The 27,719-nt window shown below is 46.4% G+C and overlaps 1 protein-coding gene across 3 annotated transcripts in view; it reads left to right on the top strand.

The window, feature by feature from the left end:
* Nucleotides 1–4,677: 4,677 nt before the first annotated feature.
* Nucleotides 4,678–27,719, top strand: part of UNC13B (unc-13 homolog B) — a 380,304-nt gene continuing 357,262 nt past the window's right edge. For all 3 annotated transcript variants that reach the window (XM_054031597.1, XM_054031595.1, XM_054031596.1), the window contains exon 1: nucleotides 4,678–4,885. In XM_054031597.1, coding sequence (XP_053887572.1) covers nucleotides 4,864–4,885 — 22 coding nt within the window. In that variant the 5' untranslated portion in view covers nucleotides 4,678–4,863. The remainder of the gene's footprint in view (nucleotides 4,886–27,719) is intronic.

The raw sequence follows: 27,719 nt of genomic DNA on the forward strand, positions 1-27,719 counted from the left end.
CCTTAAGGGCGGAGCCACCTGTCATAGCCACAGAACCTGCTTTAAGTGCAGATTTAAAACAGTGAAAAATGGGGAAGGGGTGGTCAATGCTTCAATTTCTGTAAGAAACAGCAGCAGAGTTCAAACACAACTGTAGCAAAATCCCACAACTCATGTGGGTACACCGTTTGCAGGAGAGTCTGGCACACTGCCAGAACAGGCACTGAACTCACAAGAGAGCAGATTAGTACTGAGTCTAAGCAAGTGATGCCGTAGCTAAACTGTGAATGCTTGGAGCCCAACGTGAATCAGGTGACCAGACAGCAAGTGTGAAAAATCAGGATGGGGGTGGAGGGTAATAGGAGCCTATATAAGAAAAAGACCCCCAAATTGGGACTGTCCCTATAAAATCGGGACATCTGGTCCCCCTAAAGGTGAACAATGCGAGGCCAACAACTAGAGTGGTCAGACAATTAACATGATAGGATTCTAATAGAAAAACTTGAGTATGGAACCAGCTGCAGAAGAAGGAAAAGTGGAATGGGTCTATCAATCATTTTGCTTGATTCAGCTGAAGATCTAGCCCTGGCCAAAACATGTGGGCTGCTCTATCATCAACTCCAATGGCACTACCTTTATCAACAGAGGAAATGCACCCAAGAAAACGTTAGGACTCAGTCCTACTGGTGTCAGCACACAGCACTCTAACTTGCTGGCTGTGGCAGCATCTCATCCAACTTTTGCTCTCTCTGAGCAAGCTGACATCAAAGGAGGTTTCCAGAGTTGGGCAATCTGTGTGTTTTCAAAAACGTGTTAAGTGGTTTGCTGTGGCATCACCACTCCAGCTTCCCTTCAGTATGTGAGCAGGCACACTGAGGGGAGTGTTCAAATACTGGTGCAGCTGTCACTGGTACAGAGATCTCAGAAGGAAGTAATTATAAGACAATTGCTCTTCTCTGAAAATGACAGGTCACTGATAGCAATCTGAAAGCGATCTGGATGGCTTGGTAAACGGGGCACATGCAAACAATACACATTTCAATATGGCCAAATACAAAGTTATACATCTAGGAACAAAGAATACAGGCCATAATTACAGGCTGGGGGACTCTATCGCGGGAAGCAGTGACTCTGGGAGTCATGATGGATAATCAGCTAAACATGAGCTCCCAGTGCAAAGCTGTGGCCAAAATGGCTAGGGTTATCCTCAACAGTATAAAAAGGGAAATATGGATCAGGAATAAGGAGGTTCTATTACCTTGTATCTGGCACGGGTGTGAACACTGCTAGAATACTGTGTCCAGGTCTGGTGTTAACAAATCAAAAAGGATATAGATAAATGGGAAAGAGGTGAGAGAAGAAGCATGAACGTGATTAAAGGAGCAGAAAATATGCCTTAGAGTGAAAGGCTCAAAGAGCTCGATCTATTTGGCTGAATAAAGAGAAGTTTAAGAAGTTGAAGCTAGACAAGTTCAGACTAGAAACAAGACACACATGTGGATTGCCACGGACACGCAGGGGCGAAAGAAAATGCAGGCCTGTTATTTACCAGGCTGTGCGTGGCAATAGACTATATTGGTAAGGGATGCAAGGAGAGTATGGGTCACGATGCAAACTGCAGACACACACACACACAACTAAAATTAATCAATTTAAAGTTTTATTGGGGATAATTACAAGGGGTAAGGGAGCAGCGTTTGATTAGCTAATAGAGTTAATGAAACTTAAAACACACAATGACTAAAATATCTACTAACAATATTTATAAACAAAGATGCGGCATTTAGTAATAACTGATACTTACAAATACAAACCAACACATAATGACCGGCAAACGTAGAAACTCTGTTTGAAACACGTGAGCTGAGAGAGAGGCTTCGAGGTGATCAGGCTCAGTTACGGGTGTACACAGGATACACAGGATTCGTTTTTCTTTCTCCTCTCCCTGCCTGCACATGGCAGGCAGCCCATCAAGTACCAACTATGACATCATAGAAGTGTCCTAGGGGACGGGACCCAAAACCTGTGTGTGTTAGTTTCTGATTAGCACAAGCAAAGTTTACACCAAGTAGGGGAGCAGGTGCCTCAAAGTCTGGCTTCGCCCCCAAAAGGTGAGGAAATGCATATTGTTTTAGAATGCGTGCAACACTGAATGACAAAAGAAGAGGCCAGGGCAATACCGGTCTGGGTAAGTTTTACAGGATGCAGACAGGAACTCATCTCAACACCACAGTGAGGGTAATTAATCACTGGAACAATTTACCATGGCCTGTGGTGGATTCTCTATCACAGGCAGGTTTCCATCGAAGATTGGCTGTTTTTCTAAAAGATCTGCTCTATGAATTCAAATGAATTAACGCCAGGAAGTCCTGTGGCATGTGTGCCCCAGGTCAGACTGGACGATAACAGTGGGCCGTTTGGGCCTTGGAATCAAGGGCAGGCACGTGTCACCTGGCAAAAGCCCGTCCCTTTAGGATTTGGAACACAGGGGTAATCCCACAGCCTTGCTTCCCAAGGGAGAGGCCAACCCCAGAGCTGCAACCCTGGGGGTGGAGTGGGGAGGGGATTAGGGTGACCAGATGTCCCGATAAAATTGGGACCGTCCCGATATTTAGGTGTTTGTCCCGCATCCCGACCGATCTTTGGTCGGGATGCAATTTGTCCCGATATTTCGCTCCATCGTTTTTTTTTTTTTTTTGCGCTCCGCCGGTGGATCCACCCCCATGTGTTCCGGTATTTTCTTCCTCTCAACTGGTCACCCTAGGAGGGGATTGGAATATCCATAGAGCCCTGCCCTGTAGTGCTGGAGAATAGTGCCCTGTCCACACCTGGGGGGAGGAATAACCTACCCAGCTCTGCCCCCAGAGGAATAATCAGTGCTTAATTTGTGCCAGGGCTCGCTACGTCAGTTATGAATGTAAAACAATTACTTGAGCCCCCCAGCACCTCTTTCATTACAATTTAAGCACCAGGAATAAGCACAGGCCCGCTCGCCCACCGCAGGGAAAAGCCAGACACCACCCAGCCCCCGGGCAAGAATCCCCAGTCCCCCACCAGTGCCCCCTGGCTTGGACGGAAAGCCTCAGGCGCTGGGGGCTACACCCCCAGGGGGCGGGGCTAAACCGGGTTAGGCGGGCTTGGGGGGCGGGGCCGGGGCGGGGCTAGGGCTGAACCGGGGGCGGGGCCGATTTAGGAGCGTTCTCTGGGGGCGGGGCTGGGTCACTACTGAGGGCGGGGCTGGGTTAGAGGTGTTCTCTGGGGGGCGGGGCTGGGGCGGTGTCAGGGCGGGGCTGGGATACGGCCGTTGCCCGGGGGGCGGGGCTGGGTCAGTGCAGAGGGCGGGGCCGGGCTAGAGGTGTTCTCTGGGCGGGCGGGGCCGATTTAGGAGCGTTCTCCGGAGGGGGGGGCTGGGTTAGAGGTGTTCTCTGGGGGGCGGGGCCGGGATACGGCCGTTGCCCGGGGGGCGGGGCTGGGGCGGTGTCAGGGCGGGGCTGGGATACGGCCGTTGCCCGGGGGGCGGGGCTGGGTGAGTGCTGAGGGCGGGGCCGGGCTGGAGGTGTTCTCTGGGCGGGCGGGGCCGGGATACGGCCGTTGCCCGGGGGGCGGGGCTGGGGCGGTGTCAGGGCGGGGCTGGGATACGGCCGTTGCCCGGGGGGCGGGGCTGGGTCAGTGCAGAGGGCGGGGCCGTGCTGGAGGTGTTCTCTGGGCGGGCGGGGCCGATTTAGGAGCGTTCTCCGGAGGGGGGGGCTGGGTTAGAGGTGTTCTCTGGGGGGCGGGGCTGGGATACGGCCGTTGCCCGGGGGGCGGGGCTGGGGCGGTGTCAGGGCGGGGCTGGGATACGGCCGTTGCCCGGGGGGCGGGGCTGGGTCAGTGCTGAGGGCGGGGCCGGGTTAGAGGTGTTCTCTGGGGGGCGGGGCCGGGATACGGCCGTTGCCCGGGGGGCGCGGCTGGGGCGGTGTCAGGGCGGGGCTGGGATACAGCCGTTGCCCGGGGGGCGGGGCTGGGTCAGTGCTGAGGGCGGGGCCGGGTTAGAGGTGTTCTCTGGGGGGCGGGGCCGGGATACGGCCGTTGCCCGGGGGGCGCGGCTGGGGCGGTGTCAGGGCGGGGCTGGGATACAGCCGTTGCCCGGGGGGCGGGGCTGGGTCAGTGCAGAGGGCGGGGCCGGGCTAGAGGTGTTCTCTGGGGGGCGGGGCCGATTTAGGAGCGTTCTCCGGGGGGGGGGGCTGGGGCGGTGTCAGGGCGGGGCTGGGATACAGCCGTTGCCCGGGGGGCGGGGCTGGGTCAGTGCAGAGGGCGGGGCCGGGCTAGAGGTGTTCTCTGGGGGGCGGGGCCGATTTAGGAGCGTTCTCCGGGGGGGGGGGGGCTGGGGCGGTGTCAGGGCGGGGCTGGGATACAGCCGTTGCCCGGGGGGCGGGGCTGGGTCAGTGCAGAGGGCGGGGCCGTGCTGGAGGTGTTCTCTGGGGGGGCGGGGCCGATTTAGGAGCGTTCTCCGGAGGGGGGGGCTGGGTTAGAGGTGTTCTCTGGGGGGCGGGGCCGGGATACGGCCGTTGCCCGGGGGGCGGGGCGAGCCCCAGGTGGGAGGGGGCGACTCACCTGTCCCCGCCCCGCCCCCTCGGGCCGGGATTGGCCGCGGCGCTGCCCTGTGGAGCCGGCGATTGTCCCCGCGGCCCCGGGCGGCCCCTCCCCCGGGTCATGGCGCCGCCGTCCGCCCGGCCCCGCTCCGCGCCTTGACTCGCCGCGCCCGGCCGGAGGGGAGGCGGCGCTGCGGACGGTCCGGGGCCGCCGTGCCCGGGCGGGGGCATGAGGAGCGCGGCGGCGGCAGGCGGCCTGGCGGGGCTGCGCTGAGGCGGGCACGGCTGAGGGGAGCCGCGCGGGGCCCGCGCCATGTCCCTGCTCTGCGTGCGAGGTGAGTCCGGCCCCCTGCCCCGCCCGGGGCCCCTCAGCCCCCGCTCCCGTGTCGCTCGGGGCGGCTGTGCCGGCCGGGGCGCTGCCTCACCTGCGCGCTCCGCCGGCGGGAGCGGTCCCTCGCCCTTGGGGGGCCCCAGCGACCGGCCCCGGCCCCGGGGAGGGGGGAGCTCGGAGCAGCTCCAGGCGGCCCGGGAACGTCCCTGTGAGCGGCGAGTAGTTCGCGGGGTGCGGGGGTGAAGTGCCCGTGGCACAGTGTCCTCGGAGCGGAACACACGGTCCTGGGGCGCCTCTGATTTCAGCTGGTTCCCTGACGTGCACGGCGCTGTGCGTGTAACTAAACCGAAGAATTTGAACCAGGCACGGGCAAGCTCTACCCAAAGCTTAAACCAACACCGCAACTCGTGTGTGAAGCCTTTGGTGTAGGGATCATGCCCCCTTTTGTTTGTACATCACCTGAGCACTGTTCTGGACAGTAGGGGAAGCTATTCTGACTAACAGATTGATATAATCAGTCATTAATTAGCGAGCTCTCCTTGGCAGCTGGTTTCAAAAGGGTCTCTAGCTCTATGCTGTATGTTCCAGTTTAAGACCAATCTCTGAACTGGCACTTCCAGTGATTATGTAACACATTGATTCTTTTTTGTAGCTATTCTTTCATTGAGTGGTGTGGGATGTTTTTATACAGTGAAGTTAGCTCTGCTTGTGCTGTTTAGTCTTGGGGATGGTGTGCTTGGTGAGTCTTATTTGCATAGGAAGAGTTTTCTATCTAGGTAATAATGATCCATTGTTTTTTAGTTGTGGTTGTACTTTGCAGTATGCCTCCCTCTCTTTTGAATTACTTTCTAAACACTGGCTACTTGTACCTAACTCTGTCCAAGGAGGACAGAACAGAAATGCAGAAAAGTGTTTGGCTCACCAATGTGTTACTTTTGATTGAAGGTACATCTGGTCAGGAGAGGAGCATGTTACTTCCACAGTGTTTAAAATAAACATAAGATGAAACTATAAAATGTTACAGGTTTGAATATACTCTGGTTAAAACAAGGAAATTTAGAGTGAATGCTGACACTACCCTGAAATCTTTAGTATTTCTGGGGCCACATCAGTGTCTTATCTAAGCACAATTCAAAGCATATCACAAACATTGAGCTACTGTGAAGATTAATTCATTAAAGAGGTAGAAAACAAACCATTTCCCCCTATGTTATAGAAGGAAAAACTGAGGCAGAGGGGTGAAATTCTCTTGTCAAGGCTTCAAAGAGAGCCCCTGTATGTTGGGATTCGAGTTTAGGACTTCCTGATTCCCAGTCACTAGTTTAAACTATTGGAAAATAGCTCTCACAAATCACCCTATTGTGCCTAGGTAACGAAGCACAGATGGCTCAGTTCTGCTAAATTGATAGGAAATATACCAACCTTGAAATAAGGGAAAGATGATTGTCACTCTTAACTCTGGATTTCCTTGTTGCTGTTCCTTTGTGTCAACACCTGACATCATTTTATTAAATAGCTTTTTCATTTAATTTCCTTGTGGCAGTAATTGGAGTAATAAAAACTAAAATAAACAACAAAAATCTATATAAGTAGCAATAATCACTGTGATAATAGCTCAGCAATAATGAACTCGGACACACCTATCTCCATGCACCCTGTTACTTCTGCTTAAAGGAAAACAAACCTTGGTTGGCCTCACAATTCATTCGAAACGTAAAATTCATCTGAATTTGGGTTTCTGAGCTCAATAACTTGCTCACTTCCTGAGCTGGTTGCAGTATAAGTTGGTGTTCTCATGCCTTGTGAAAGAAGCACTCTGTATGCATGTAATCAACTACCTTTTTGCTGAAGTATCAGAGGGGTAGCCGTGTTAGTCTGAATCTGTAAAAAGCAACAGAGGGTCCTGTGGCACCTTTGAAACTAACAGAAGTATTGGGAGCATAAGCTTTCGTGGGTAAGAACCTCAGTTCTGCATCTGAAGAAGTGAGGTTCTTACCCACGAAAGCTTATGCTCCCAATACTTCTGTTAGTCTCAAAGGTGCCACAGGACCCTCTATTGCTTTTTGCTGAAGGAGTCCCAGAGAGGTGCCAAAAATTCATATTCTTTATCTATTTTGTATGTGGCAATTTTGTGCAATCTTATCAGACCCTTTGATTCATATGCTGTGCAAGACACTATTGACGGGGTGTTTGATCCTTATGCAAATATAGCAAGATAGCTCTCCTATGATCTTTCATTGTGGCAATATTAGATATGAAAATTAGGTGTTAAATTTGGCTTCACGTCTCTCAAAATAACAAGGCATCACAAAAATATTCAGGAAACACAAACCTCTAAATTTGATCTCTGAACCAGTATTTTTTTTAAAATCTTTCTGAATGTTAATGCAGTATTTAAAACTGAAGGGTTCCCCAATAATTTAAGGAAGGGTGGAGGTGGCATGGAAAGTAAAGCCCCAGTCCTCCATACATTTATGGACATGCTTATCTAAATGTTTGAAGGGTGAAGGTCTTAAACTGTCTAAATACAAAGGCCATCATGACCCCAGACCATTTAAACATAATGGAAGCTTTCAGGATATGAAAATATTAGAGGTGCGCCAGAGGAAAGGGGAGTGGGAGAGGGCTGCTCTTCACTATATTGGAGCAAACCCTTGAAGCAGAAAAAAATATTTTAGTTGCTTTTTATATTTCGGCTGGGCGCACATTAAAACAGTAATGGTATTAACCATTGAAAAACAGGATTAATTCTGAGGAGTCGTTGCTGTCATTAACTTCAATTCTGCTGCTGTAATACAGCATACATAGTTGGCTGTAATGAATGAGTAGTATTTTTTTTCCGAATTGCCTACAAAAAAATTGACAACCGTTAGGCTGCTAGCATGCTGTGACTACTACCTATAACCAGTATTGTCTCAATGTTTCTGTGTGCTCCCCCGTCTGCCTGTCTCCATCTGTTGTCTCTTCATGGCAGGAACTGTTTTTTTGTTCTGTGTTTGTACAGCACCTCGCACATTAATGGGGTCCTAAGATCACCCATTAGTCATCACCATGTTACATCATAGCTGTTGTCTCATATTAAATTGTAATTTTTCACTCTGAGGGTGGATTACACAGTTTATCAGATTTTCAGGTCTGGCTTTTAATTTCTTCATCTGTTGGGCCAAAAAATTCTCTAGTGATACCATCTATCAGGATTTCCACTCTTGGGTCTTGCCTTCCTAGCAAAAGGTTGGTGGAACTGTCACAGCTCTTAGCGTTTTGAATGACGGGCAGTGATAGTAGGCAGTGTGTGAGCCAGGCTGCCTGCTGTACATTGCAGGCCATCCCTTGCAGGTTATAAATATGATTATCCAAAAATTCTAGCTAATTCCTTCATCATAGTTGGTAAAGGAGCTCCCACTACACTGTGCTCCTATCACTCCAACTGTTCATTGGATGATATCCTTTCTGTGTGGCCATTCTATCTGTTTTTGAAGCCCCTTTAAATTGTGAGGCCCTTGGTGTCATGCTCTGGAATATAGCTTTGTTAGTGTTTTGAAGCACCACATTGGTGATGTTCCTCTGATGCATAACTTGTTCAGGTTTCTTTTGCAGGAAAGTCTTCTAAAGAGAACTAAGTCTATAATGGTCACTTTTGTGGTGCTTACCTAGGATTCAACCACGATGTGCCAGGCTGTGAAACGTTTGCCTATATCACCTCAGGTACTACAGTCATAGGGTGCACCTCGGAGCCCTTCCTGAAGCACATCAAGAAAGAACCTGCAAAGCTGGCTTTGGGGAACATCAAAAGATAAGCCCTCGAAGCAGAAGCCTGGTTGGCCTACCCAACTTTTTGTCCCATGGCTCCAGTTTGCTAAGCAATGCTATTAACAAAAGGACCATGTCTAAATGGATGTCTGGTTGTCATTTACATTGTTATGGCCTGTTTGGCTGGAAACTAGAAGGCTGTGTCAAGGCTCATTTGGTCCGAGCCAAGGCTGCCACCTCTGTCTGTCTTGGATGACTCCATTGTATCCATGTAAAGCTGCAACATGGTATGACAAGGTGACTCACCAGCAGCGTTGTGGGGTTTTTTTTTCTCTGTAGTACTGCTGATCAGGTCTGCTGGTGGTCCCCTTTTGCTTTGTGACTCAGCCCTCTGGTTGAGTCACCTTTGGGCACAACCCCTTTTGGGTAATCCAGTAGATGCAGGACCTCAGACTAGGTCTACAGGCCTGGATGAGGACTAATAGTTCTCCTGGCCCCTTATGTTTGGGGTCTTCCTGGGGAGGCTGTAGGGGAACACAGTCCCTCCCTCTACCCTGGATTCCTGTTAGGGAAGCCATTTGTCTGGTTATAAATGGAACAGTCCTCTTTTTGGGTGGCCTGTCTGTCCCTATCTGGCACCGCGACAAAACTGGATGTGATTTTGTATGATCTTGGACGAGAAGTACTGTAGAAGTACTGAAGAGTGCGCTGCTCTGCCCCCGTCCTGACCTTGCACACACTGTGCGTGCGAGGTCAGGCTGGTAGGAGTGGGGTGGGGTGCTCTTCAAAACAGAACGTCCTGTACTGCATGCCCTTGCACCCACTGTGTGTGTGAGGTCGTGCTGACAGGGGTGAGGTTTCACCAGCAGGGGCAGGCCCATGCCATTCCTGGAAGTACTGGAATGTTGGTATTCTAGGAATGTGAGAGTGGCCACCCCAGCTCCAGCCCAGGGACCCTTGTAGTAAGTGGTTCAGGTCTGTTGGGTCAGACCTCTTACTTCTTCCCTGGGCTACTGCCTGCATTGGCCTGCCTTCTCCTTAAGGGCTTATATTCTCTTCGGGTGGTGGAGTAGTGCCAGTTTTCAAGGTAACACTGGAAAGGAAACTAAATTAACAGAAATAAAGAATGGCCCCAGCTTCTCTGTCCTACCTCCTGCCATCTGTCCTACTGTTCTGTGCTCACAGGCAACTGGAGGTAGCTTGGCTGTCTGCTGTGCTCCTTTCTGGGAGCTGAGGAGGAGAGATCCGTCCACCTCCCCAGGCTGAGACCTTCTGAACTGAGATGCTCCTTTTTTAAGGCTCTGCTCCAATATTGGCATGCCCTGCAGATGCAGTGGGGCTGGGGCTCCATGAGCCCCTTCTTGCCTGGTCAGGGCTTTGTACACCCCCTCATGGATGTTGAGTGCTGTTTTTACAAAGCATTATTGCTTGGATTTGGTCTCCAGGAGTGAATCCAGTTTCAGGTTGTCTATGCTCCAAGATAGCGGAGGCCAATCCCCTTTGAAGGTTAGTTTAATTTTGGGATGTCCCTTATTTAAATTGACTTTCATTGATGTCTCGGACCATATTACCATTCCCTCTAGCAGACTTGTGTTCTGAATGTTCAGGCAGATATTAGTCATTGTATATGTATGTGTATATAACTCTCCTATTACTGCAGGGGGCTGCTGCGTTGTAGGGACAGGGCACGCTGGCCTGGCTGCTTGCAGGGTGGCTGAGGGGGCTGCCTGCTCTAGCCAGTGAAGAGCATGATGGGTGCTAGAGCTGACACTAGCAGCTGCTTCCTCTTTCTGAAGTGTTTAATGTTTCATGTCCCTCTGCATTTCATGCCATGCCTCAGTCTGCAGAACTTCTTAATAGAACCCCTCAGGGCCAGTGGGCACAGATCACTGGCTTTGCCATGGGTGTGGGTACTCAATTGCGTTATCTGTTCATACGAATGAAGCTATGAATGCCGCATGCATTACTGCTGCTGTGGTGAGGAAATGCCAAATATTGAGACATCGAGGGAAATGAGACCCTCGAATTTTAAAACCGCTAGATTGGCTAAGGGTTTCAGAGCAGGCGCTAATCAGAAATGGCTCTATGGGCTGCATTGCTGAGCAAGTGAGCCCGGGCACATTCCCTGCCTCCGCAAAGAATTCAGTATTGGATCCCCTGGCAATCTTTATAAAACTGTGTCACGCTGCAATATCCCGCCTTCTCATTTCAGGAACTGCATGAAGCATGGGGGGAGGGATAGCTCAGTGGTTTGAGCATTGGCCTACAAAACCCAGGGTTGTGAGTTCAATCCTTGAGGGGGCCATTTAGGGATGATGGGGGGGGGGAACTATCAGGGACAGTACTTGGTCCTGCTAGTGAAAGCAGGGGACTGGACTCAATGACCTTTCAAGGTCCCTTCCAGTTCTACAAGATAGGTATATCTCCATATATAATATTATATTTATATATGATACATCCCTTCCTCTTCTCATTGTTGGTATTGGCCTTATACTACTGCCCATTGGGATGATATTGGAATTATTATTTATCCAGGATATTACCAATTTAACCATAAATTCCTTTACTAAATCCAAAGGCTAGATGGTACTTCTATAATTGCTAAACATGCCTAAAAAGCCTAAATAATAAGCAAATTACTACATCCAAATAGTAACAAAACATTTATAAGGATTTGATCAAGATACTTACAAACAGGCTAGATTCCTATTGGTCAGTTCCAGTGTGGTCAGGCTGTTAATACCAATGTACCCTTTAAAAGTTTACTTTTTTATACCCTTTAACAAACAAGTGATATCATTGCCAATTATCAGACCACAGCTAAGGCCAAATGAAGCAGTTTCTTATGGTTACCACATGCAGTAAATTATCTGGGCTTGAATAGGGACTGGGAGTGGCTGGCTCACTACAGAAGCAGCTTTTCCTCTCCTGGAATTGACACCTCCTCATCTATTATTGGGAGTGGACTACATCCACCCTGATTGAATTGGCCTGTCAACACTGGTTCTCCACTTGTGAAGTAACTCCCTGCTCTCCATGTGTCTGTATATAATGCCTGCATCTGTAACTTTCACTCTATGCATCCGAAGAAGTGAGGTTTTTACTCACGAAAGCTTATGCCCAAATAAATCTGTTAGTCTTTAAGGTGCCACCAGACTCCTTGTTGTTTATGCAGTAAATTGGCTACATGTTTTATTTCTATTACTTCAGCCCCAACCTTAAATAAGAGGACACTGATATTTTGAAGCATCACTAGAAGTTTAAAACAACTCTTTTTTGTTTTGATCTCACTTTTTTGGTCACATGGCTTGGGCCTATTGCTCGAGCAGATATCCCAAGTCAATTTGAAACCATAGTTCACTTAACTGTAATGTGGGCCTGCATTCCTACAGACATCCTTTGAGCTTCAAGAATGAGATCCTCACAGTTGATCTCTGCAGACTTGTGAGGATACTTCTACATCAGATACATTCACTTGGCGTTCAGGTTAATCTTCACAACCATAGAGGTTAGAAAGTTAATTTACTTTGGAAAGTAAAGCTTACATTCAATAGCTATTGATTGTATTGGCCTCAACAGCCACCAGGGAAAACTTCCTATTTGCCTAGGGTTACCATATTTCAACAATCAAAAAAGAGGACGGGAGGAGCCCTGCCCTAGCCCCACCCCTGCCCCTTCCACTCCCTCCCACTTCCTGCCCCCTCAGAACCCCCAACCCTCCCCCCTACGCCTTGTCCCCTGACTGCCCCCTCCTGGGACCCCTGTCCCTAACTGCCCCCCAGGACTCCACCCCCTACCTAAGCCTCCCTGCTCCTTGTCCCCTGACTGCCCCCTCCTGAGACCTTCCCCACATCCTAACTGGCCCCCTAGGACTCTACCCCCTACCTGTCCCCTGACTGCCCCAACCCTTATCCACACCCCCACCCCCAGACAGACCCCTGGGACTCCCACGCCACATCCAACCAGGGAGAGGAGGGGGGAAGTGAAGGAAGGGCTCTGGCTGCCGGAGCCCCGTGCGAGTGGCACCATCCGGCCGGCTGCCCTGTAAGCCCCGCACGCTCTGCATGGGGGGGCGGGGGAAGTCCGGACATTGACAAATTCTCCCCGGACGCTATTTTTAACTGAAAAAAGCCGGACATGTCTGGGGGAATCCGGACGAATGGTAACCCTATATTTTAGGGTTACCATACGTCCGGATTTTCCCGGACATGTCCGGCTTTTGGGGGCTCAAATCCCCGTCCGGGGGGAAATCCCCAAAAGCCGGGCATGTCCGGGAAAATCGGGAGGGCTCGGCCGGGGCCGGGCCAGGGTCGCGGGGCCAGGGGCATGGTGCCGGGCCGGGTGCGGGGCCGGGCGGGGAGCCGGGGGCGCGGTGCCGGTCCGGGGCCGGGAGCCGGTCCGGGGTAGCGGGGGGGGTGCGCTGGGCCGCGGGGCTGGGAGCCGGTCCGGGGTAGCGGGGGGGGTGCGCTGGGCCGCGGGGCCGGGAGCCGGTCTGGGGTAGCGGGGCCGGGCCGCCGGGGGGTGCGCTGGGCCGCTGGGGGCCGGCAGTGCTGGGCGGGCCGGGGGTGGTCGGCCGGGGCCGGCACCCCAGGGCCCGAGCCGACCCAGGCTGGAGCCGCCGGGGGGCCAGCCTGGGCCGCGCCTCCTCCCCCCACACTCCCCCTTACCTGCTTCAGGCTTCCCGCGAATTAAATGTTCGCGGGAAGCAGGGGAGGGGGCGGAGACTTTGGGGAGGGGGCAGAGTTGGGGCGTGGGCGGGGCTGGGGGCGGGGCTGGGGCCCCGTGGAGTGTCCTCCATTTGGAGGCACAAAATATGGTAACCCTACTATATTTGCCAAGTAGATGAAAAGATATTAGTGGAAGCTCTGACCTTGGTGGGTTCCTAGTAACTTTACTTCAAAGTTCAGGAATGCTGTTCTTATCACTGTGTAGCTTGATGTGTTCATTTATTGCCTACTCTCCCCGCACACTCCCAGTAGAAAAATGAAAGCCTTCTTGATTTGGTGGTGTTAGAGGTGTTACTTTCCCTCCATCCCTTTAAGGGAAAAGTTTCTAGAAGGAGCTGAGGTACTGGCAAATGGAAATTGCAGACAGGGGTTTGCACTCTGCTATAGTACCTCACAGGGTAAAATATCAGAGAGCTCTCTGCCTATGTTGTACTAGAATGACAGATCCAAAACTGGGGATCTGATAAAAGGTGAAAGCTTCAAGAACTGTTGCAGATAGTGAATGCCAGTATAAAGGAAATCCCTTAACACTTATTGGAGGGTCCCAGTACTTATAAACAAAACTTCTAGTTTTTGTGGAACTGCTCTTGTATGTAAAAGATAAAGTGGGGGCAGAGAGTATATCTTCCAATGTGTTTGTACTGTGATCCTTCTTGGGTGCTATCATGAAGTGAATAATAAATAAAAGCTGAAATTGGTATATGTTCATTTAATTCCTTGACAATTGCATCATATCCCAGGTATGTAACAAAACAAAACATGCAGTATGACTTCACATACTTACTATGTCTGAGAATGCTGGCACGTCAAAAAAACGTCAGTATACTCTTGTCCAGCACCAGCAGCAAACATGGGAGATAGGTGAAGTCCTGATACACAAATACCACTGATAGTTGGCATTAGAGACACCGTGATTAGACATGATTAGCATGCCAAAATATTAGCGTGGTGGGTGAAAGGAGATGTATATCAAATTGCCAAATTACGTTGAAACAGAAGTAGTCAACATTCATGGATTGAAGTAAGGAGAGTGTTGGGGACAACTTCCTGGCACAACACCACTCCTGCCCAGTGCCCCCCTGCCCACAGCCTCACCACAACTGCCCAGCACCCTCCACAGAACCCCCACTCCCTAGTGCCAAAGCACAATTGGAGTTGTAGCTAGCAAGGGCTGTGAAGGGTAACAAGAAGGGTTTCTACAAGAAGAAAGGGAAAGTGTGGGACCCTTACTGAACGGGGGGAGGCAATCTAGTGACAGATGATTTGGAAAAAGCTGAAGTACTCAATGCTTTTTTTGCCTTGGTCTTCACAGACAAGGTCAGCTCCTAGAGTGCTGCATTGGGTAGCACAGTATGGGGAGGAGGTGAGCAGCCCTCAGTGGTGAAAGAACAGGTCAAGGACTATTTAGAAAAGCTGGACGTGCACAAGTCCACGGGGCCGGATCGAATGCCTCCGAGGGTGCTGAGGGAGTTGGCTGGTATGATTGCAGAGCCATTGGCCAATCTCTTTGAAAACTCATGGTGATTGGGGGAGGTCCCGGACCATTGGAAAAAGGCAAATATAGTGCCCATCTTGAGAAAAGGAAAGAAGGAGAATCTGGGGAATTAGGTCAGCCTTACCTCAGTCCCTGGAAAAGTCATGGATTAGGTCCTCATGGAATCCATTTTGAAGCACTTGGAGGAGAGGAAGGTGATCAGGAACAGTCAACATGATTCACCAAAGGCAAGTCATGACTGACCAACCTGATTGCCTTCTATAATGAGATAACTGGCTCTGTGGATACGGGGAAAGCAGAAGATGACTTGACTTTAGCAAAGCTTTTGATATGGTTTCCCACAGTATTCTTGCCAGCAAGTTAAAAAAGCATGGATTGTATGAATGGACTATAAGGTAGATAGAAAAATGGCTAGATCGTTGGGCTCAACGGGTAGTGATCAATGGTTCGATGTCTAGTTGGCAGCTGGTATCAAGCGGAGTGCCCCAGGGGTTGGTCCTGGGGCTGGTTTTGTTCAGCATCTTCATTAATGATCTGGATGATGGGATGGATTGCACCCTCAGCAAGTTTGCAGATGACACTAAGCTGGCGGGAGAGGTAGATACGCTGGAGGGTAGGGATAGAGTCCAGAGTGACCTAGACAAATTGGAGGATTGGGCCAAAAGAAATCTGATGAGGTTCAACAAGGACAAGTGTGGAGTCCTGCACTTAGGACGGAATAATCCCATGCACTGCTACAGGTTGGGGACCGACTGGCTAAGCAGCAGTTCTGCAGAAAAGGACCTGAGGATTACAATGGATGAGAAGCTGGATAGGAGTGAGCAGTGTGCCCTTGTTGCCAAGAAGGCTAACAGCATATTGGGCTGCATCAGTAGGAGCATTGCCAGCAGATCGAGGGACGTGATTATTCCCCTCTATTCGGCACTGGTGAGGCCACATGTGGAGTATTGTGTCCAGTTTTGGGCCTCCCACTACAGAAAGGATGTGAACAAATTGGAGAGAGTCCAGTGGAGGGCAATGGAAATGATTAGGGGGCTAGGGTACATGACTTACAAGGAGAGGCTGAGGGAACTGGGCTTGTTTAGTCTGCAGAAGAGAAGAGTGAGGGAGGATTTGATATCTGCCTTCGGTTACCTGAAGGGGGGTTCCAAAGAGGATGGAGCTAGGCTGTTCAAAGTGATGGCAGATGACAGAACAAGGAGCAATGGTCTCACGTTGCAAGGGGTGGGGGTCTAGGCTGGATATTAGGAAAAATTATATTATATTATATATATTATACTGACACTAGAAAAGGTTCAGAAAAGGGCAACTAAAATGATTAGGGGTTTGGAACGGGTCCCATATGAGGAGAGATTAAAGAGGCTAGGACTCTTCAGCTTGGAAAAGAGGAGACTAAGGGGGGATATGATAGAGGTATATAAAATCATGAAATGATGTGGAGAAAGTGGATAAGGAAAAGTTATTTACTTATTCCCATAATACAAGAACTAGGGGTCATAAAATGAAATTAATAGGCAGCAGGTTTAAAACAAACACAAGGAAGTTCTTCACGCAGCGCACAGTCAACTTGTGGAACTCCTTACCTGAGAAGGTTGTGAAGGGTAGGACTATAACAGCGTTTAAAAGAGAACTGGATAAATTCATGGTGGTTAAGTAAATTAATGGCTATTAGCCAGGAAGGGTAAGGAATGGTGTCTCTAGCCTCTGTCTGTCAGAGGGTGGAGATGGATGGCCGGAGAGAGATCACTTGATCATTGCCTGTTAGGTTCACTCCCTCTGGGGCACCTGGCATTGGCCACTGTCGGTAGACAGGATACTGGGCTAGATGGACCTTTGGTCTGACCCGGTACGGCCTTTCTTATGTTCTTATGAAAAACTATTTCACTAGGAGGGTGGTGAAGTACTGAAATGGGTTACCTAGGGAGATGGTGGAATCTCCATCCTTAGAGGTTTTTAAGGCCTGGCTTGACAAAGCCCTGGCTGGGGTGATTTAGTTGGGGTTGGCCCTGGTTTGAGCAGGGGGTTGGACTAGATACCTCCTGAGGTCTCTTCCAATCCTAATCTTCTATGAATCTAAGGGAGGAACTATATAAGGGGTGTGTTTAGACCACTTAACCATAGAAGTGGAATAGCAAATACTTAGGAGAAAGATACCAATAATGTCAAAACTAAATCAGAGTTACTGGAGGCTTTAATTACTTTCAAAACTAAGTTTCTTGCATCGGTATTGGAACTAGGGGTGCTGTGTTGAAGTGGTTTCCATCGTATTTAGAATTTGAAAAAATTGTTTGAAGTATTAGCTGGAATTGGGATAGGAGAAGGAAGGAAGGAAACAATGCTAGAATCCGAAATACTGCCATTTTACTGCAACTTGAAAAAAGATGTTTTGAAAAGCTATGTAACTGAAAAAAGGAGGCAATTTCAAGAGCAGACGAATGTTGATTGTTAAACATAGAATGGAGAGACACATGATAGGTAGGAAAAAGGAAGCAAACCAGGTCCGGTAACCCAAGGGAGGAAATAAAATGGCAATGGGAGGTAGTGAGTGAGGTGTCTAAAAAGGCCGACATTTTGAAGTGTTATTTTTGCTTGGTGTTTACCTCAGTGAAAAGGAAAAGGAGCAAACCTTGTGCAGGAAGCAATAGGATTAGTAAATAATAGTTTAAAAGAAATGGTGAGAATATAGACTCATAGACTCATACCCTTTAAGGTCAGAAGGGACCATTATGATCATCTAGTCTGACCTCCCGCATGATGCAGGCCACAAAGCCGTCCCAACCCTTTCCCTTGACTCTGCTGATGAAGTTCCCAAATCCTGTGGTTTAGAGACTTCAATTTAGCAGAGAATCCTCCAGCTAGTGATCCCTGCCCCATGCTGCGGAGGAAGGCGAAAAACCTCCAGGGCCTCTGCCAATCTACCCTGGAGGAAAATTCCTTCCCGACCCCAAATATGGCGATCAGTAAAACACTGAGCATGTGGGCAAGATTCTCCAGCCAGACCCTCATTGGCCATTATACTATTTACCTGCCATGGCACGGTATTCCTTTGACTAAAATCATGTATATGAGAAGACTAAACATAAAAATATTCAGTGCTGGATGAAATGTACCTGAGGTTTAAAAAAAAAACCTCCTCAAGGGAACTTCAGAGTATCTGGAAATAATCTTTAATTAACCATGATTCACCCTTGATGGAATTTTTAGTAAAAAAAAAATAAAATAAAAAAAAAATTTTAAAAAAATTGTCATACTTTTTGTCTGATTCTACTGAACTCCCTTGGCCTCCCTGAATCTTGCTTTTCCTACCTTTCAATCCCCAATCTTGGCTATCTGCAATACTGTAATTTAAAGTCCTCTTCTTGTGCTCTGACTACAGCTGCATCCCCTCCAACACAACCCTTGAAATCCCTTTAGTTACTTACTATCTTTCACTATATCACATCTTGGCTTCTATCTATCATTTCAAAATGTGGCATAATTTCCCCTTACCTAAATTAGGGTGTTTTCTCTCTGTATAGTCTTCCTAATCCTCCTATCCTATGTGTTGTGCTGGTTTATGTGCTGCCTCCCACTTCCAGGGTGAATTAACTTTCTATCTCTTGTCTACCCAGTTCCCTCCCCATATCTTGCAAATATTTCCTTAAAACTCACTTCCTCTCCTCTCTTTCCTACACTGCTCTGCATCAGAACTGTTGCTTTGTATATGATATTAAAAATCTTCAGATAGGGACTTTATCTTGTTTGTGTGTGTTCTGTGAAGTATGTGTATTTTGCTGCTAAGAAGGGGTAAAAAGTCTGTCAGCTGGTGAGATTTCCATTTATATCAAAATTGGCTAGGGGTATTGGAGTATCTTACTCATTTTTGTTTTTGTACTGTACAATATTAGCAAAAGTTAGTACATTCATGCTTTTATGTCTGTACACCTATTAGAACCCCACTTGACAATTCTGTTGATGGAAGCAAGCACTGAAAAAATGGAAATAGATTCTTTTTAATTGTGCAGGGCCGTTCACTCTGTTAAATCCCTTCTTGAAGTAGTGTGGGGTTTGCTTTCAGTTAAGAGTAGAATTTAGATGCTCTTTCTCTCTCCTGTCATATACCAAATCTCTTCATTGTGATGCTTGGCCATAGCTGCTTCTATAGCCCATTAGCAAGCTTTTCAAAATAGGCAGAATGAGGTCAGTAGTAACCTGTGTTCCATTTCAAGGGCTGAATCCCGCACTTGCAGTTTTTGCTGGCTTGGGAGTGAAGGTCTCTGATTTGGGTCTCCTACGTAACATGTTTGTAATTAACGCTTTTAGCACTAGCCTGTTTGAACAGATATTTTATTTTGAAGATACTCGTAGAATAAATACTGCAAATTTTCTTTCTTGTGCTGATCATAAGGAAATAACAGCTGGACTCTAAAAGCATTGACAGAAGCACAATGTAATTGAGACAAATAAGTGTATGAAAGCATAGCATCTGATAAAGTTGCTAGTGTACCTCTTACATGTCTCTCATCTTGAGGGAGGTCACATATTAGTCCTAAAATTACCCATTTTCCTACTTTTATTGTCAATTATCTACATAGGAAATAAATAATAATGAAACTAAGGGATAGAAAGTCCTTACATAAAGGACCAAATCCCACATTATTTCAAGCTTCCTGTCACACAAATGTATCTGATATTTGGACCTTGGCTAGTTGGGTTCTGGTGCTAGAATGACTTTGAAAATAACTTTTAAAGTGTCAACTATTTTAATTCTTTCCTTAACAGAACAAAAGGAGAGTACTAACAGTTACAAATTGAATCTGGCTTCTGATACACTTTAGTTACAGGAAGTACAAAAAGACATTATATTTGTACATGTTTTAGGATGGCTAATCTCTGTCAGGCCACTTTCACTCTTTTTGTTATCTAATAACATCATATTGGGGGGTATGGTCCTAACTCTTCCATAGCGCAGTCTGTCCTTTATCCTTTGATACTTTGACTTTCTTTTAGTAGGATGAAGGGAGAAAAGACCATTAATCCTGTATTTTACAGTGTTCTATCCCTGAAGCAGTGTAATACTATGTACCTTCCTGTTACTGGCTGCTATATCTAGGTGCCTGTTTAAATGCCCTTAGCTGGGACTTACGGAAACCATTTGTATTAAAACATGTTGTGTATATAACACTCTGTTTAACTCAGGATTATAATCTGATTTTTTCTGCATGCTATAAATTCCCTGTTCTGATTTGGTTAAAAAAAAAGGGCATAAGTTTGTCATTTGAAATCTAGGCAGAATAAGCTCTATCCTTTTACGTATATGAACATTCCTCGGGGTGGAATACCTACAACGCATTGAAGAGGGTGATAGTTTTGGGGTGTGTTTCATGCTGCTTGTAACCTTTAATATCCTTCTGTAATAGAGTACAAATGAACAAAAGTAATAGGATATTAGGAAAAAGATGTAAATCAAATGTGCTAGAGTGAAAACTACTTTAATCATCCAAATTGAAGCTGCCTTGATTTCTTCAGCTTTTCCTCTTCAAGAATGAACGGATCTGAGCTAAGGCCATGTATATGGGGTCCTAGCTCCATCACTAAACTTCTCCTTCAGTTGGATGGGCTCAGTCAAGGAGTCTTGTCCTCTATTTTTGATTTTCTATAGCTAAGCACAGCAGAGAGGCAGAAGCAGGGCAAGCTTCATTCCAATAGAGTAAATGGCAAAAACTGAGTGTGTGAGCCCAATACCCTGCTTTTCTGCTCTCTCTTGAATTAGACAGGAAAGTAAGGAAGAAAATGAAAACAAAGGAGAAAAAACAAACTCCAGAACCTTACTACACTACTTGCCACTTTGTTATGGTGTGGATTCAGACCTCCTGTCCCAGGGAGTAACCTGTTCTCTCCATTTAAGAATTCATAGATTCCAAGGCCAGAAGGGACCATAAGCTTGTGCACTCGGACTTCCTGTATTTCACCCAGTTCCCTTTGTATTGAGCCAATCACTTGTGTTTGGCTAAAGCATATCTTCCAGAAAGGAAGCCAATCTTGATTTGAAGACCTTAAGAGATGGTGAATCCACCACTTCCCCCGGGAGTTTGTACCAGTGGTTGATCACACTCACTGTTACAAATGCATGCCTTATTTCTAATTTGGATATGCCTGGCTTCAGTGTCAGCTTCCAGCCCTTGGTTCTTGTTTATGCTTTGTCCACTAAAGAGCCTTTTTGTGTCAGGTATAGTCTCCCCTGAACGTACTTATACACTAATCAAGTCATCTGTTAATTGAATTTTTGATAAGCTAAATAGATTAATCTCTTTAAATATCTTACTGTAAGGCATTTTTTAGCCCTCAAATACTCTTTCTTTTCTGTGCCTTCTCCAGTTTTTAATATTTTTTTTTAAAATGTGGACACCAGAACTGGACACTATTCCAATATTGGCCTCACCAACCATAAAGAGGTAAAATCACCTCCCTAACCCTTGCTATTTACTGCTGTCCTGTTTAGGGTGACCAGACAGCAAGTGTGAAAAATCAGGACAGGGGGTGGAGGGTAATAGGAGCCTATATAAGAAAAAGCCCCAAATATTGGGACTGTCCCTATAAAATTGGGACATCTGGTCACCCTAGTCCTGTTCATACATATAAGGTTTGCATTATCCCTTTGTGCCACAGCATTGCACTGGAAGCTTATGTTGAGTTGCTTGTCCTCTATGACCTCTAGATCCTTTCCCAAGTCACTGCTTTCCTGGGTAAATTCCCCCCCCCCCTTCTGTGGGAATGGCCTCCATTCCCTTGTTCCTAGAAGTATGAATGTTCATTTTTCAGTATTAAAAAACATTTTTGCTTGAATGGGCCCAGCGTACCAAGCGATCTATATGACAGACCCATTGGTAGAAAGCTACATAATGACAATCTGTCATCCACAAATTTTATCGGCAGTGATATTATATTTACTTCAGCTCATTGATGAAAATGTTTGCATAGCATCAGGCCTAATTATGATCTCTGCGGAACCTCATTGGAAACGCTCACATTTGATGATGATTCCTCATTGACAACCACTGTTTGAGGTGTGTCGGTTAGCCAGTTCTTAATCTATTTAACGTGCTCCAGAATGACGTGTGGCACTAAGTCAAAAGCCTTATAAAAGTCTAAGTATATTTCATCTACTCAGTTATCTTTATCAACCCAACTTGGAATCGCATCAAAGAATGAAATCAGGTTTGCTTGACAAGACCTGTTTTCTGTAAAACCACATTGATAGCATTAATTATATTCCTATCTCTTAATTCTTTATCAATTGAATCTCACATCTGCCTTTCCATTATTTTGCATGGGATTGATGTCAGGCTAACAGGGCCTATGATTATCCAGGTTATTTTGCTTGCCGTTCTTTGAATATTGGACATTAGCACTCTTCCAGTCCTCTGGAATTTCCCCTGTATTCCAAGGTTTATTAAAAATTATCAGCTGGCCAAATACCTTCTCGAGCCAGCTTTTCTAGGACTCTTGGGTGCACATTTTGGGCCTGCTAATTTTAAAATGTTTATCCCTAGCAGATAGTCTAACATCCTCCTCAGTTACTAATAGACTGGAAGATACTTCATCCAGATTCTTTCCAAGTATAGAATAAAATTATTCATTAAATGCTTCTGCCTTTTCTGCATCATTAACCATTTTACCTGTTTTCCTCATCAAGATAGCTCAGTGGTTTGAGCATTGGCCTGCTAAACCCAGGGTTGTGAGTTCAATCCTTGAGGGGGCCATTTAGGGATCGGGGGCAAAAAAAAACAACAACAAAAAACTGTCAGGGACAGTACGTGGTCCTGCTAGTGGAGGCAGGAGACTGGACTCTATGACCTTTCAAGGTCCCTTCCAGCTCTATGAGATATGAATATATGGAGATATACCTATTGTTATTATTATTATAAGAAGATGGCATTGCCAGCAATGGTGTGTCTTCAAAGGAGTCCTAAGGAAGTTAGAATTCCAGCTCCCATTGAAATTCAGTGGGCTTTTAGGTACCTAATTCTGTTAGGTACTCTAGAAAATCGCAGCCTCCACAATTGAATTTATTCAGTTGTGGTGCTTTTTTCCTGTTCTGTCCACTCAGAGGTGGGTCATCTTCTGAAACTGCACAACTGATGGAGCAGACTTACTTTTAGGAGCATCACAAAAATAGCTTGTGTAAGAACTGCCTGGGTGGAATTCAGCTGACAGAGGTTCTCTTGTATTGGTAAGAGGGGGTGTATATAAGAGAGAGACAGCATGACAGTGAGGTTCCAGAAGTCCTGTACTGAACTTACACCTGTGATCCCTTTTACTGAACCTGAGTAGGATTCTTATGAATTTAACTTATGTTTAATAGAACAGAGTAGTGGTGCAGAGCAGGAGGAAGTGTCCTGTTCCAGTCTATCTGCAATCCAAAACACTGTGGATAAGTAACAAAAATTTGACTACTAGCCTGTGTCCCTTTAAGGAATACTGGTTTTAGCTTATTACTTAAAGCTCCTGTAACTTAAACCTCTTAATTCTTTACAGCCCAATACTGTGTTCTAAACTGAATCTTGAGCATTTATACTGCTGAAGGAGAAGATTCTTACACTTTACACTTTTTGCAGAATTATGTCCCTGCGCATCTTCAGTCAAACTGTTTGAAATGCTTATTTTCTTGCTCCATGTCAGAGTCCATCACTCTGGGCCATTATTGTGGAGACAGAGGTTGTTTAAAATCTGACATTCAAAGACTTCCCAGGTGAAAGGACTCTCCAGCCCAGTTTTCCTTCAGATTAAGTCTAAAGAGATAACTTCTTGCTCCCTTCTTCAGTAAAATGACTTCCTGAGAAAGAAAGATGACAGACTCTGGGTTTGAGGAATCTGAAGAGCTCTGTGTAAGTGTGAGGCTGATGCCAGCTCTGATCAAAATTGTGGGGTCAGCTGAAAACTGACAAACTCACAGTTGGAAGCCAGGCCAATTCACTTGTATATTAGCAGATCATCAAAAGAGGCTGTAAAGTGTATGTGCATGTGTTTGGTGTTTAAACTTCATAGAATTAATGAAATTTTGCGGGCACTGTTTTCACTTATCTGTATCTTGTTAATTTTTTGCATTGTATATGACCCCCTATATCTAAATGACCCTCCAAATGTGAAAAAGCCTTGTGTAATGCAAATGAAAGACTCTTTTATTAGAAAGGTAATGCATCTCAGGCACTTCAAAGCAAGTGGGCATTTTGTAGGGCATTCAGAATTCAAAGACTCTAAAAGCATCCCCCTCTCACAGCCATCAAAGAAGGAGAAACCACATGATAGCTGTCCTGTCAGATTGTTCTAAGAGAATGAATATAAATATTGATACAAAGGAAAATCCTTCCTCTCTGGACTGTTTGGATTCTAAAAGGGCAAAATAATTGAACGAGAAGGCAGAAATCCCCAGAGTTACTCTGGTTAGCCCTGAGAGACTCTTGGAAACTGGCAGATTACTACATTTCTGCTACCATTTGGAATTATAGACACTGACTCACCTGTACATATTTTATCTGCTTTAACTTTTCAATAACTCTATTTCTTTTTCTTAGCTAACAAACCTTTAGTTAGTTTATTATAGAATTGGTTACCAGTTTTGTCTTTAGTGTGAGATCTAGGATGCAACTCAACCTGGATGAGTGACTGGTCTCTTGGGACTCAACTAACCTAGAATTTTTGGGGTGTTCCCCCCCCAAACTGCAAGACTCAAGTAGGCACAGAATTTCCCCTCCCACTCATGGCCCCATTGGCCTGATTGGAGATGCCCACACAAATATGGAAGTCAAACTATGCCTATGGGTCTAGCTTGCCTGGTGATAAGACACTGGAGTGTTTAAGGGAACTGTTGTGACTCCTCTATAAGCTTATTGTAGTACTGTGGGAGTTCACATTTGGTACTAGGTTGGTGAGATCTAATTATTAAGATTAAGATTTTTGTCAGTTATTTTTAGTAAAAATCACACCGGTCATGGCCAATAAACAAAAATTCATGGAAGCCTATGACCTGTCTGTGACTTTTATTAAAAATAATAGAGGGGGGGCTTTTGGCAAGGTATCTAACCACTCCAAAACGAAATTTATGCAGTCTATTTTCAGTCTGACTTTGGCTGCTTTTGGTGTTGAGTTCTCACAGCATTTTCTGTAATTTGATAGTATTTTTGGTGATCAACACAACATCGTCCATGAATCTGAGATGGTTTAACTGCTCTCCGTTGATGCTGATTCCACCCTTCCAATTGATCTGCCTCATTACCATTTCGAGGCAGGCTGTGAAGAGTTTTGCTGTAACCATGTTTCCTTGTTTCAAACCTTTCTTAATTGGGATGTGAAGGGGAGTATCAAATAAAGTTATATCTGTAGTTCAGTCAGAATTCGCTTCCTTTAATAGTTTGATATAGTTTGTGTCGATGCCCTGCTCTGCAAGACCTTTCAACACTGCATTGATCTCTACGCTGTCGAATGCTTTTTCATAGTCAACGAAGGCAATACATAAACAGAATTTGTATTCCCTTGAGCATTCCAATAGCTGGTTTATAGTGAAAATATATTCCATTGTGCTGAAATTCCTGCAAAAGTCTGCCTGCTCTCTCAGCTGCTGCTCTTCCAGACTCTGAGAGAGTCGGTTTGTTGTTATTTTGGTGAACAACTTGTAGACATGTGAGAGCAGGCATATTGGACAAATAGAAGACGTTGAGCAGTGTGTCTATTTGGGCCAAGAAATTAGCATGTGCCATGATCAGGAAGGTGAACTCTCGCAAAGAAAGAAAGCAGGTTGGTGCACATTCAGTTCTATCAAGGCAATGTACTTAATGGATCAGTGTACTTAAAGGGGCAATGTGCGCGCGCTCGCTCTCTCTCTCACACTCACTCACTCTGTGTGTCTGTCTGCCATGCTGTCTCCGCTCCCTCCATTTGTGCTGCCTCGTACAGTGTGAGGCTACATTAACAACAATGTGTTAACCCTTGAGGGCTCAACCGAGTGCTAGTTCATCATTTAGCAGTAAGGCATTCTCTGGGAAATAACCCACCCTCTTCCACCCTCTGACTTCACCACCTTAACCAAGCTTCACAATCATCATTGCTGTGTACAGTATTAAACTGTTTGTTTAAAACTTGTACTCTGTGCGTGTGTGTGTGTGTATATAGTCTTTTGTTGGGTGAAAAAAATTTCCCTGGAACCTAACCCTCCCCCCCCATTTACATTAATTCTTATGGGGAAATTGGATTCGCTTAACATCGGTTCGCTTAAAGTCGCATTTTTTAGGAACATAACTACAATGCCAAGCGAGGAGTTACTGTACGTTCAGGAAAGCAGCTGCCCAGATGACGTCCAATCAAGGTAGTCTTCACCTAAATGCCTCTCAGTTTGCAGTACCAACTCTTCAACAAGCGGTAGTGGAGCAAGAGCTCAGTGAGGAAGACTCAAAACACCAGTAACTACTTTGTCCCAGGATGAAGCAACCAAGCATCCATTCATTCCCTTTGAAGATGTATTTTTTAAGACCTGATGAGATGGTCTGGCAGACACTTTCTTGACCTTCCCCCTCAATCCTCCAGGAAGAGGCGGCACAGAATGGACCTGCCCATTAATGAAGGGCTTCTAGAGCCTGCTAAGGTAATTCCCACATCTATCCCTGCTGCTTCTGTAAGCTTATGGGAAAAAGTATCAGGTACAGCCAAAGGGGTTTTGAGTACTTTTTCTAACATCCCACTTTGGATCTTTAATCATCCACACTACACAGGAATGATCTAAATGAGATCTGAGTGACCCCATGAGCAAAGGATCTGAAGAAACTGGACAACAGGATGGATCACCTGAAATTGTTCTGTTCTGTTCATTCCCTCTGAAGCATCTGGCACTGGTCACTATCTGACGACACTGGGCTAGATGGATCATTGGTTTGACCCAGTATGGCTGTTCTTATGACCTCTTTGGATGCAAAATACACTTGTCAGTGAGTTTACAATTAGAGTTGCCAGCTATCAGGCACTCCTTGTTAAATACTGTCTTTCTCCTCCGAGGCCAATTGTATTAATTGATGTACAAGCTCGCCAATGACTATTGGGGAAACTAAAATCCATATTGACAAGAAAACTTATTGCCAGAATAGTGCTCCAGGAAGAACTGGACCTGTCAGACACAGTGGCGAGAAGTTTGGCATCTGTAGTGACAATGAGATGCTCCTCCTGGTTCTAGGTATCCTGCGTTGCTCGTGAGGTCCAGGACCTTCCTGTGATGCTTTCTAGTGGTAACCAGGTTGTGGGTTATCTCCACATTACCTCCCCTTAACGTGAAGCCGTCTTGTCTGTGCCTGCTGGAGATCAGCTCTCTGAAGCCATCAGCCTCTGGCAGCACAAGCACTACATTTTAGGCCCATGCAAGCATTGCTCTGTCTGCACAGCTAGTGATAAGTGCACACCAATCTCCGAATACTCAGAGCATTCCTTGCAACATCCAGCCCGTTATCCACCGAACACTCATGGAATTACCAGGCTTACTATTCCTACAGGAACAGTACACAGCAGCGTGTAAGATTCAACTCCGGACTATCGCTTGGCTTAACACCCTACCCCTTGGATATATTTATAGTGAAAACAAAAATAAGTCTATTATCAAAGAATGGAGATTCCAGTAATAATGAGTAAGAATACTGGAAGCAAATGGTTACCTGTAAAACCAATTCATAACATGCTTTCTAGAGACTAAACTTAACTAACAAATTACTCTCTTGTCTAAAGAAACTTATTCACCTGAAATTCTCTCCAGCATTTTCAGCCAAGCCTGGTTGAGATCCCTCTTTCATGAAGCAAAATTGCTGCCCTTTTACTTCCTCAGTGAAGGGTGCCTGGTCATCCTCTGTCTC

This window comes from Malaclemys terrapin, chromosome 6, assembly GCF_027887155.1.
Source record: "Malaclemys terrapin pileata isolate rMalTer1 chromosome 6, rMalTer1.hap1, whole genome shotgun sequence".
Lineage (NCBI taxonomy): Eukaryota > Metazoa > Chordata > Testudines > Emydidae > Malaclemys > Malaclemys terrapin.